General features: G+C 43.6%; 1 protein-coding gene across 2 annotated transcripts in view; it reads left to right on the top strand.

Moving 5' to 3' along the window:
- Positions 1-12987, top strand: part of UXS1 (UDP-glucuronate decarboxylase 1) — an 84217-nt gene that overhangs the window by 18557 nt on the left and 52673 nt on the right. Inside the window, exons 2-4 of one of the 2 annotated variants that reach the window (XM_045550353.1) lie at positions 8647-8674; positions 9974-10022; positions 11127-11170. In XM_045550353.1, the coding sequence (XP_045406309.1) occupies positions 8647-8674; positions 9974-10022; positions 11127-11170 (121 nt within the window). Of the gene's footprint in view, positions 1-8646; positions 8675-9958; positions 10023-11126; positions 11171-12987 lie in introns of both variants that reach the window. The other variant, XM_045550352.1, reaches the window with a different exon arrangement.

The following is a 12987-nucleotide window of genomic DNA, read 5'->3' as shown; positions in this document are numbered from 1 at the left end:
GATGCTTCAGGCAGGGAGGGAGGCAGCCCCATACCCAGCCTGGTGTGAGTGCTGCAACCAGGGCATCGATAGATTACAGGTGGTGACTGTTCTGCTTAGGGTGGCTGCTTAACCAACCACTTCAAAACTTAGTGGTAGAAAACAGCTACCGTTTTATTATGCTCACGGCTTCTGTGGGTCAGGAATTTGCAATGGGGATGGATGGCTCTTTGTTTTGTGACTCCTGAGACCTCAGCTGGGATGACTCAAGCAGCGGGGCTAGAGCATCCACTTGCAGGCGGCTTTCTCGCTGGCAAGACTGGCCCCTGAGGACTGGCTGTGGGAGCCCTGAGGTGACCTTTCGTCTCAGAGCACTCAGACTTCTCCCATGGCGGCCCAGGGCACGGAGTTTGAATGTCCCAGTGAATGAAGCACCATCCATCTGTGACCGTCTTCAGAAGTCACATAGTGTCCCTTATGCCCTTCCTTTGGTCCAAGGAGCACAAGCCCACCATATTCAAGGGAGGACGCAGAGTCACTCCCCTGCACCCAAAGGGAGGTGTGTCAAAGAATATTTGGACAGGTTTCCGCAGTGCTATCTTGCAGGCTCCCTTTGTATAAATAACACAATGACCCTTCGCAGCTTTGCAGTGAGCACTCAACAAAGTTGCAGCTCACTTGAGGCTTTTTGGTGCAGTTCACATGCCCAGAAAAGCTTGAGAGGAGCAGTAAACAGTCCAGCAGCAGAATGTGTACAGGAGCATTGTTCTGGAACTTTCTCTGTGAATAATACTTTTTTTCAGTGTGCTTAGGGTACCCTCTCTACAAGGTTTCTACTTTGAATACTTCTCTCAATTAACGTGTCCCTGCCCTGAGTGGTGGAAGGTTGGAATTGCCATCTGCGTTCCTGAAACAGGGAGCATCTTTCACATCACAGCCTGCTTTGTTGCCCCCACAAGGATTTCAGTGAGGGTGATGTCACTCAAGGGTGGGGGTTAGCTTAGAAGACACATTTGGAAGTGAACAAGATGCCTTCTTCCTTCAGATGGGAAGGATTCAGCCCTGGACAGGTCACGCAGGCCCTGGAATGAGGCCTCACCCCTGGAATGGGTGGCACGAGGAGGATGGGTGGGCACTAGCGTGGCCTTGAGCAAGTCACAGGATACCTCTTGGTACCCGTCTTCTGCGCAGTGAGCTGGCAGTAATGCCATGACCTTGTGATTAGAAACAATGAGCATAAAAGGCTGTCATGGGCTAGGTGCTTGGTAAACGTTGCTGCTCTTACTGGGCGTGTTCCTTGGTGCTGTCATGAGATCCCCCAGGGCTGTGGCCACCACCTGGTGTTGCCTCCTTCTGAGGAGCCTTCGCCATGTGCACCCCACTCGGGCCCTAGTCTCACCTCTGGTTGGCGCTGGCTTTCCACGCTCCAGGCATCAGTTTCTATCTGCCTGTTGGACATATCTGTGTGGCGCACTATGGGATACTATAGGATGCTTCAAACCCAGTGGTGCTGACCCCAGACCTGTACCCCTGCCCCAGCTGTCTTCCACCTCTGGTGTTCTTGTCTGGTGATGTCACAGTCCTTGCCCCCAGCACCCCCTGCATTCCTTACTTTCTACCCACCTTCTCTCTTGCCAGCCTGCCCCTCACACCCCTGCTTCCAGATGTGCTGAGATGCAAGCTGGGGCACCTTGCTGTTCTTCATCACACCCTGAACAGTGGCTCATTGCCTACTGACCAAAATCCAGATTTCTTGGAATAATATAAAAGGATCCACAGTGGAGCCCATATGTGGTTTGTTAACAAAATCTCCTGGGGCTTGTTAAGAAAACCAGCCTGGCCCATCTGGACCTTGCAGCCTCCTCTTCCGGACCCCAGCGGGCCTCTGCCAGCATTGCCCTGCCCCGGCTCCCTCCAGTCCAGCCCACCTGTGTGCATGTGGCTCACATGCTCCTGCATGACTTAGTGACTTGCCTCGTCTCTGCCCGGGACTTGGCGGGCTGCAGCCTTTACCTCTGGCTTGTGTTATAGACAGGGGGTGGCTGGCTCTTTCCTCCTCAAGGACAAGAAAACTCCCTCTGTCAGAATTGCCTGGCCATTCTGGTGTCCCTCATAGCAGGGGTCACCAAACTGTGGCCTGTAGGCCAAATCCAACCCACTGCTGGTTTTTGTAAGACCCAGGAGCTAAAAAAGTTTTTAACAATTTTTAAATATAGTTAAGAAAAGTCAAAAAGAATACTATTTCTTAACACCTGAATATTATATGAAATTCAAATTTCCATGTCCTTGAATGAAGCTGTATGAGAATAAGCCATGCTTTCCCGTGAATTGTCTTTGTTTGTGTTCACCCTACAGTGGTAGAGTTGTGTGGTTTCGACAGAGATCATATTGCCTGCAAAGTCTGAAATATTTACTCTTTGGCTCTTTTTACAGAAAGAATTTGCTGACTCCTGCCTTGGAGCAGCAATTCCCAGTCATTTGGGGGAACTTTTCATTCATCGTTTCAGCAGATATTTAGTGAGCACTTATTATATTCATCCATGTCAGTGCCCTGGATAACAGCACTGAGCAAAACATAGAAAATTTTTACTGCCTTGGAGTTTACGTTTTATGAGGGAGAAATAGGCAATAAGCATGGATTCATAGATAAATAGATAGGTGTATCAGCTGGTGATAAGTGCTGTGAAGAAAAAGGCTAAATGGGGTGTTGGTGGTGGTGTTCTTACAGATAGATTGGGGAGAAGACCTCTTTGATAAGGTAACTTGCTCTGAGAGCTGGATGAACAGAGGGACAAAGATGAAGAGGCAGCTGGGAGAAGAGTGAGTGCAGAGGCCCTGGGGCATGGCAGGCTTGGCAAGTTGGAGGAACGGCAAGGGCAGAGTGGCCTGAGCCTGGACTCTGTGAACAGAGGTGGGCAACAAGTGGTGGTGGAAGGTCCCCAGATCCCTGAGGTTGCTGGTTCTCCACCCTCACCAGGTCACAGTCACCTGGGGCACTTTTAAATTCTGGGTGCCAGAGTCCCTCTGCAAAGATTCTGATTCAATATGGCCCTGCAGGCCTGGAAAGCCCTGGGTTTTACTGGTTGGGACTGGACAGTCGATCCCCATGCTCCACTGCCGCCCATCTCAGTGCTTGTAGGTCCTGGTCCTGAAGAGCCTTTTCCACGTAAAGGGCAGTGTGGGTTAAGGAACCCTGGCTGGGGGACCTCATGCTTTGCTGGGCTCCTAGCAAGGGCTCAGTAAACAGACCTGCATTTTCCCTGTACTGGAGCCCTTTGTTGCTGCTGTTTGGGTCACGCCATTGGGGCAGTCCTGCAGGCCTGGGTCTCGATGAACGGGGTAGCTTCCCCAGCATCTAGCCTATGCCAGTGCTCCACCTTCCATGGCAGGAATGGTCTGAGGTGGACCCCCACTGCTTCTTGTCAGGAAGCTCAGACTTGGGAGGCCTTCTCCAAGCCTCCTCTCTGGGGGACCTCCCTGGACATCTGCATTTCTGTCACAGCCCCACCATTGCCTACCAGACAGTGAAGTGATGTGTGCAGGGTAGCATCAAGTCGCGTGAATGCTGGTGGATGAGCAAGGAAGAATTTTAGGAAACACGGGAAAAGGAAGGCAAAGCCTGCATGAAGTCCGCATGCAGTTGGGGACTCGCTGGTTTCCAGGATGTCATATTGTATATAAGGGCCTGCCTTGCATGTGTGTTGCATAGGTGTATGCCCATGTAAGGGCAGTAGGAGAGCAGTTTCCTTAAGTCACACTTCTTCGTATGACTTAGTATAAAAGTACATATGCTTTCTGGTTTAAAATGGTGTTCCGAATGCCTAATAAAAACATACTAAAGCATATTGCAGACATTTAAAACAGACAAGTGTAAAATGGAAATGGCAGTTTTGTGTGATCCAGCATCATAACAGTACTTAAAATAGGGCCTTTGGAATGGCTTCCCCAGATCTGCATTCCTGGTGAAGAATCTGCTTTCTCTGTGCCCCAGCATTCAGGGACTCAGGATCTATCCCTATTCTAAAACAAATGCGCCTCTTAAAATTCCAAGCTTTTATGGATTCTGAATTGGTGGTTTTTAATTTGCTTGGGGTCTTGAACTCCTTGGAGGTCTTTTGAAAGCCCTGGACACACGATTTTACATGTAGGTATTTTCCCCTCTAGACTTTGTGAAACTCGTTCACAAATCCATGGAGATCCACAGGCTTCAGATTGAGAAACTGAGTTCTGAAAGGATTTATCTCAAGTAATAGCTGATTATTTAAGAAGCCAAGTTATACTCATAGAGACTATGAAAGTATGGGGTTAACATTTTAATTTTTTCTTTGTTGGAAAAGGGACACTCATTTCTAATGGTACCCTTAAAAGTAACTCAATTTTTTGCCCTAAATAAAAATGTGTATGTGAAGGTTTTCTTGAGCTGGATTGCTCTGCATACCATGAAGTTTAATACAGACATCATGAGAATTGTGAAACTGGTTTGCCTCAGTTTGCATATGAAGTATTTTCAAAATTTATATTAAAAATTAGAATAAATTAATTTATCTTGAAAGCTGTGTAAGGGAATTCAGTTTTAAGCCTGACAACTCAAAATAAGTGACTGAGACAAAGATATCAATAAATAAAGGTTTATTAAGCCAAAGTTTGAGGGTGTACCTGGGAAAAACACAAGCCACAGACAAACCTATAACTTTTTTTCTAAGCAGGATTTACGAACTCAGTATTTAAGGGGAGAAGGCATATAGAAAGAGACAAAGAGGGAGGGGGATGGGCAGTGAGGCAAATGGTTGGGCCAGAAATACTCAAGCAGGTTGCAAAATTTTAAAAGCAACATTAATTTTAAGTAATGTTTTAACTTTTAAAGTTTATGCCCTGCAACTTTCTGGGCTATTCTACCCAAGACTACAGGAGAAGGGCTCCATGCTTGTTGGAGATCACTTGTGGTTTCCCCCTTGGAATAAGTTTGCAGCAGTGCAGGGGTTTGTCCTGCTTGCTGTGTGTGTGTGTGTGTGTGTGTGTGTGTGTGTGTGTGTGTGTGTGTGTGTGTATAGCACATGTACACTTTGGTCTGTGCTAGGTGCTAAATTCCCTTCTGTTCTCCAAAGGAAAGTAGGTGGAGCTCTTGATAAATTGAAAGGAGGCCAAAACACCTGATATAAAAACATAGTAAAAATTAATTGGTTATACAACTTCTGAAGATAAAAAGTAGTAAGCAAGGGATAAATGTATGAAAAGGGGAAAAGTTCCTTGGCATACATTCAGGTAGTTTTAGTGCTGGACCAGATGTGTCTGGTGTTGCAAATGTGAGTAAGAAACCAACTCATCTTGCAGGAGACCATCTAGGCCACAATTAGAACAAAATGCTGTTGAGCCCTGTGGTGGTAGGGGGAGCTGGTGGTGCACCAATGTCCCCTGGAGCAGGGAGATTGAGGATGCGTTCCTGAGAATGAAGTGCTCACATGCGCTTTGGAGGTGCGAATGCACAGACCACTTGCAGACAGAGCCAAAGCTTTGGGGATGGACAGTGGTTTCAGGAGGGTGGAGAGTCCCTTGCAGGCGGGGCTTTGGAGGTCTGAATGGAGAGGAGGAGAAGGGAAAAGAGATTCATGAAGCTCTGCTCTTCTGGTGCACATCTGCAGACACATCTCCAGCCTCAAGGAGAAGTCTGGGCCACAGAAATGGATTTGGGCCATATCCACTTACATCCATTCTTAACATTTTTAAAAGGTGGTGAAGCTGTGGCTCTGACATCGTTCCCCAGGGCTGATCCTGGTAAACATGGCCCTCACCTGCTTCCCCAGGGAGAGATGCTCAAGGAGGACCCGTGGGCAAGGGGAGAGGGCTCAGGAGATCCAGGTCAAGGAAGGAGAAGGTGTCCAGGACGGGAGGCAGCCTTCAGTGCTCTGAAATAGACTAAGGCTGCGGTTCCCAACCCCTTGGGCCACGGTCGGTACTGGTCCATGCCCTGTTAGGAACCTGGCCATGCTGAGCAGTGCGGGAAGCTTCATCTGTATTTATAGCCCCTCCTCATCACCCACATCACCACCTGAGCTCTGCCTCCTGTCAGATCAGCAGCGGCATTCTCATAGGAGTGTGAACCCTACTGTAAACTGTGCACACAAGGGGTTTGGGTTGCATGCTCTTTATGAAAATCTAATGCCTGATGATCTGAGGTGGAGCTGAGGCAGTGATGCTAGTGCTGAGGAGCAGCTGCAAATATAGATTATCATTAGCAGAGAGGTTTAACTGCACAATAAATGTAATGCACTTGAATCATCCCCAAGCCATTCCCTCCTCCCCCCTACCCCCATCCATGCAAAAATTGTCTTCCATGAAACTTGTCCCTGGTGCCAAAAAGGTTGGGGACCTCTGGACTAAGGGGTAGGATTGAGAGACATTTCTGAAATGGACATTTTAAACTGACTAAAGAAAAGGTTGGAAAGAAAAAACTGAATAATAACTTGGAATAATTTGAAAAGCCTCTCAAATGTGCCACCCACCAGAAGACACATGAAGGAGTGGATGGTTCCATAGCATAGAAAGAGGGGGACTGCTTCTTCATTTACTTTAGTAAGCAGCTAAATCCTAAAGCCAGAATGAGACAGTGTATTTATTTGAGATATAGCACAATAAAGAAAAATGCTCCTGAGTTTGGCACCTGGTGGCTCTTGGTGATCTTTGTGGGCTTTGTGGTGGTGGCAGCAGTGCTTTGTGTCTGAGCTGAGGGTTGACCCAGACATTCCCCAAGTGTCTAGAAAGATGAGAACAGGATACCATGGCATGGAGTTTAGCAAGTTTTTAAAAATCTCTCCCCTCCTTTTTAAAAGGCCAAGTAAGCACTGAAGTACAAGGAAAAATAAACAATTACTCATGCCACCGTTTACACTCAGTATTTTGACAATTTCACACAGTGTTTTTTCCCAAAGTATTTTTTAGTACTGAAAATCATACTGTATATATATATTTTTTTCGTCTGGTACTACCATAACTGTGTTATGTTATAATACATTAATAGTTTCATAGTCATGTTTAACGGCTTTCTGATTTCAATGAATGGCTATATTATAATTTATACAGCAATTTTCTAATTGTAGAATGTTTCAGTTTATTTCTTTCTATTTGTGATTATAAATAAGTCCGTGATATTTGTGAAGGCAACTTTCCTATATATGTATTTATTTCCTGAGAATAATACTCAAAAGTAGAACCATGTGGCCCAAAGATGTAAGCAGTTTTTATTTTTTTAAATGAAAAAGTGAATCTAGTGTAGCTTTATTTTATTTTCTCCCTCTTCCCACTTTTTGACACTCATTTCTTTAGTTATTTTTGCTGTCTTTTTTATCAATAGTTTTCTCCTCTATTTGAAGAGAGATGTGCCTTTATGTAATTAACATTCTTTTTCTTGACAATGGGAATTTCTTATGGGGGTATGCTGGAGGATGGCAGTGCGAACCTTAAGTCCTTCCCAAACTCATAAAATCGCCAGCTGGGAGACAGGGAGGGTGTTTGTATTTGCTCTTTGTCCCCAGCACCTGGAAGCACCCAAGAGCACCTGGCACTTAGGAGGCCTTCAGTATCTGGGGAGTGGCCATGTGAATGTGTACAAAATATTAGGACCACTCACTCACAGGAAAGGTTTCTTTACAGAATAATCCTCTGCTCAGTAACTTAAAGTGAGCTCTCATGGTCTAATATTAATATTATGTTTTAGAGTCTTCCAAGATAAAAATTTCACTGTTGGGTCAGGGCTGATTTAGACACATGCACTGATGGGCAGCTGTACACAGACACACGGTAACCTGCCCTCCAGGTGCCTGTGATCGGAAAGGGAGACCAGCAGACAAGATGCTATAATGGAAGGGAGATGTGCTAAGTGCTGAGCCAGAGTGGCCCTCCAATTGGAGTTAAGCCACACTTTAGGCCATTATTTAACTATTCTGGATTTTGCTTTCATCAACACTTAAAGGGAGAGGTTGAATTGCAACCTAGGATCTTTTTCAGGCATGCGATTCTTTATTTTTTGTGACTAGTTCTTCCTCAAACAGAGGTAGAGGACATACTTTTCATCAAAACATGCAACCTTGAACTCCAAACCCCAAAGGATAGCTCAGAGCAGTCTAAGGTGTGCAAGTGTGGGACTTAAGTCTCTACCACCCCCAATACCTGGGGGCAATTGTTTAAAGGTATTTTATTCCAGACTAGCTGCCTCACTCATAATTTTCACGTTGTTGGAATTTGGGATACAAAGAACAATGTGTAGCCGATTAATAGCTTATGTTATTTTAATGGAAATTCTTGGTAATTTAATAACTGAATCTTCTTTTCCTTTAAAAGCCTACTTGTAATTGTTGCTAATCAGAGTGTATGTTCAGGGCAACTTGAGTCTATGTTCCTGGGCTGCTTTCCTCAAACTTGGGCCAAATAAACTCTCCACTTATATTAAGTTGGCTATAGTGTTTTTTCAAAGGTGAACATATTGACTGTGTTTTCCACTTAATTTTTTAATAGGAATTAATTCTTTGAAATCAAAGTATGTATTTTATTGTCTTTATGAACTATAATTTTCTTAGTGAACTTTAAAATACTGGTTAAAATTTAAAATGTTATCAATTGGAATCCCTGTATGTTGTGAACTCAGATACTGACTTGTTTTCCTTTTTCTTACAGCTGTTTGGGGCAACTTCGTTAATATGAGGTAATTGTTTTTAATTACCTAGGTATTATGGTTGGGTTTTATAGATACATTTCGGTTGGTGCTTATATACCATTGATGGCATGGGTTAATTTTGGAATATTTTTAAGAAATGAAACAGTTTTTGTTATTCACACATCTGGGCTGTTGCTTTTCTCCTCTGGGTATTCTCCAGGAATGTAGCGGATTGGCTGATTTTAACATTGACCAGAGTAAAACACAGATGTAAAGCCGTGGTCAGCAGCCTCCTCCCTCTCCCTCTTTGAGTAGATAATAGAGGGCTGACCCCAGCTTTCACACTACTAAAATGGAAAGTGCATTTCTGGGTGGCTTGAGCAAGAACACCGAGGGGCTTTGGCAAAGCCTTTTGAGAAAGGAGCTGTTTTAGGGAAACAGCTGGTTGGGTGTGGAGACCACCTACCTATCTATCCCAGGATTATGTCTGTGTGTATTATTTGTGTTTCTTAATGGGGCAGAAGGGACTCTTGTAGAATGAAAATCCTCGTGTTAATTATCTCTTTACCAAATTAAAAAAGAAAAGCCTTAAAAAAATCAGCAAAAAGTAGTATTCATTACAAAAACAAATTTGGCACTGTTTGTAGCAGTTTTCCACTTAAATTTGCTACACTTTGTTATGTGGCATTAAAAAATGCAAGAATAACAATCACAACTGTGATGGTTAAGCTGGTATTGCAGTTTTAATATGACTGCACAAGTCTACAAAGGGTGAAAATTTCCTGTGCCCCCGGGAGGCCTTTCATGTGTAGTTGGTTTTTCCAGGTGGTGTGAGGTTGATCTGTTTCCTACCACCAGGGCATGTATCTGTCTCTTGACAAAGGCTGCTGTGTGTGTCTAGGCGGGGTGCTCAGATCTCATTTAAAGGAGCTCTGTGGTTTTATTTAGAAAACTCCATTTTGCACTAAATCCCCAGGAAAGTCCAGCAAACAAACATGTACTTCTATAGACACTTCCTGCTTCTAATTTAAAGTCTTGTGTTGGATGTAACATGGAAGTGAGATTATTTTAGTTTAACAGAAACAATCCAGTAGGTAATGCTGAATACGTTCACAGATGGATTTAAGGAGATCCCCCCCCACCCCACTCCCTGGCTCCCTGCAGTTGTCTCATTTTCCTCTGGTGCGTCCCCTTCTGGCGGGAATTGGTACACATGACTGATGCTTGGGCGGGCCGGAGAGGGAGGTGGTCTGCAGCGTTTGGTCTGTATTATGGTAATTTGTTCAAATACAAATCTTCAGGTCACAAAGTCAATTGATCTCAGTTTTGTAGCTTTCTACTTAACAGGTCTATCCAGGAAAACAGTGAACTCAAAATTGAAAGCAGGATTGAAGAGGTTAGTCTCTTTTTCCTATTTGCTTCTATTTTATTGATACATTTGTCAATTTCACTTCCTTTGCTTGTGCTTTTTTCTTTATTGTGGTAGCTTGATGCTGTTCTGTGTGATTTTGAAACCGTCTTTCAAAAAATTACTCCCTTAAGAGGAAGTTTTCTGTTTGTTAGCCTGTAGATGCAGTCTCTGTCACTGTTGGTCCATTTTTTCATAAAGGTGTGACTTATTAAAACAAATTCTGCCTTAAAGTCAAAATGGATTCACACTTTTACATGACTTTTTAGATGAGCCTTTCTTAGAGGAAGGGAAGTGATTACCTTTAAGAGACGGAAGCCCGTACCAACATCCACTCACCTGAGCAGATGCTGGAAGGAAAATGGCCCCAAATCAGTTGCTAGGACTGAGAAACATCTTTATATGCACAGATGGGGGAGTCACACACTTACCTACCTAAAAGCTAGCACCTCTGCTTGATTATACAACTCCTGTTTTAAAATAATTGCTTATACTTTATAGATAAAGAAATATAGATACAGCTAGATGGTTATAACAAGGACTATTGGTGAGGGCACTGGGAGGTCACTGGGGATTTGAAGACAAATTCAGAGTCATAGGGAAGCCCTTGGGTGGTCTCTTTCTGCCCAGACTCGCCTTCTTCCCACACATGGATGCGGGTTGACTCACAGCTTGGCAGTTTAAGTGCTGCAGCTGATAACATGAATATATAGTAATTGCAGAAATAAGATGTTAAGTTTTCATGACCTGAGCTTAGGGGATTCTTCCTAAAAAGGGACCAGTAGTGTTGATATACCTGTTTTTATGAACCTGAAACACTTTTTACATTCTCCCTAGTAAGGTGGGTGAGTGAAAAGGTTAATTTTTCATTAGGCATTTATGGAATAAGAGTTCTAACATACAACTTATCAGCTCAATTCTAGCATTGTAATTAAAGTGGTCTATCTTATTTTCAACCTGGAAGTGAATTTGTAGAAAAAATTAAAACGTGTTTTGGATTATGCCATGCTTATCTGAAATGGCAGAATGGGGTGAAAGTGGCCAAGGACTGTGTTTTTATTTTAAAATTGATTTTGATTGTTATTGTTCTAGATTGTTGAACCACTAAGAGAAAAAATCAGAGATTTAGAAAAAAGGTATGTATATTTTTTGTTTTAAGGTCAATAGTTAATATTGCTTCTCAACTGAGTAATTCTGTAAAAGGAAAGCTGAAAGGCAGGTTTTATGTTGGCCAAAAAAAAATTCTGTCCACTGGTGATCATTTTCTTTGGACAGTAATAGTCATTTATTTATGAAAAGAAAAATGAATCAGGTAACTTCCCTTGGGCAATAGCTTGTGAATGATATCTCGAAATATGAGAATTATGTGCTTCCCTTTGATGCTTTTGTGATGTTCTTTGTACTTTAAAACTGGAAAGAAAAGTACAAGTGTAAAAATGTAATCCTAAGAACTCACCAGTATCTCATTCTTGTCATACCATGAAAGTCACCTGTACAGTATGGGTAGAGGGTGAGCATTGGCCTCTTGGGTCTGTTTATTGGTAACTTATTCTGGGATGGTTCTGTTATCCATGGTGGTGAGCAAGCCAGGTGACCAGCGAGCCTGCGTCACTGTTTCAGTTAGGAGGTCAATACAGACAGGACTGACAAGGCTTGGTGGTGGAAATTGATGGAGCTCTGTCTAGTTTTATTTTTCTTGACTACTTGTGTGGTAAGAATGATCAAACAACCATCTTGATGCTGGCAAGATAAGACTGTAACTGGAAATATGTTTTCTTGATGTGCTTGTCATTTTGAGCAATGTGGCTCCCAAGAAATACAGATATTTTTGAAAGTTGTAGATTATATTTATATAGGGAAAGAAATGAGGATGGAATCTCTGTAGAAGCTTAAGTGGATTATATGTGGGCTTTTTCTGTTATCACAGCCCCATTGCTTAATACTTTGATTATATGCCATTTGTTTAATTTCATCTTGGTATCTTTAAATGTTCTTTGAATAGGCCGGGTGCAGTGGCTTACACCTATAACCCCAGCACTTTGGGAGGCCAAGGCAGGAGGATTGCTTGAGGCCAAGAGTTCAAGATTAGCTGGGACGATATAGTGAAACCCCTATCTCTAAAAAAAAAAAAATTAGCCAAGTATGGTGGCCACACCTGCAGTCCCAACTGCTCTGGAAGCTGAGGCAGGAGGATTGCTTGAGATGAGGAATTCAAGGCTGCAGTGAGCTATGATCATGCCACTACACTCTAGTCTGGGTGACAGAGTGAGACCCTGTCTCTGAAAAAAAACAAGAGTTCTTTGAATAGATAGCAAATGATGATGCTAATTTAAATTCTGAATAAGAATACTTCTTACTGACTAGCCTACTAAACAGTAAGGTTAGAGTCTGGAATGGCATAAAATACTTAGTAAAGGATTAATGCGGGGCGGGGGTTTAAGAAAAGATTTGTTATCCAGTTCACTCTGCCTCCCTTGCTTATCTCTCACACTCAGGATGTGGGCTTCATGCCCACTTTAAACACTGCTCAGACAATGGATGAGTCAGTCCACTGGGTAGGAGTTTCACCTCCTGGAGGCCTTTAAGAAGCCGGTGCCCACTGCCCAGGATGGGTCAGGTCAGCAGGTGCTGTCAAGCACCCAGCTGTGGCCAAGGGTGTGGCCTAGTCAGTAGCACCCCCAGGGTCACGTCGTCTGTCATCTTGACTGCAGGGAGGCAGGCGCGTGCTAAGGAGGCCTGGAAGGCGCTTTCCCCATCCTGCTCCTCACAGCTTTGTGTGTGTGACTTCTCAAAGGAAGACGTGAGGGGTGTAAGACGGTTTTTTAAGAGTTTAATAACTTGATCATATGAAATCTAAAACTTGGTAGCAAGGCAAGGAACCCAACCTATTTTTCGTTTTTTAAATTAAAGGTTTTAGCACACAGGGTTGGAAGTATTTCTGAGTCCACCCCAC

The sequence above is a fragment of the Lemur catta genome, chromosome 4 (genome assembly GCF_020740605.2).
Source record: "Lemur catta isolate mLemCat1 chromosome 4, mLemCat1.pri, whole genome shotgun sequence".
Taxonomy (NCBI): Eukaryota; Metazoa; Chordata; class Mammalia; order Primates; family Lemuridae; genus Lemur; species Lemur catta.
The sequence above is the reverse complement of the archived record's forward strand: the minus strand, read 5'-3'. Positions and strand labels throughout refer to the sequence as shown.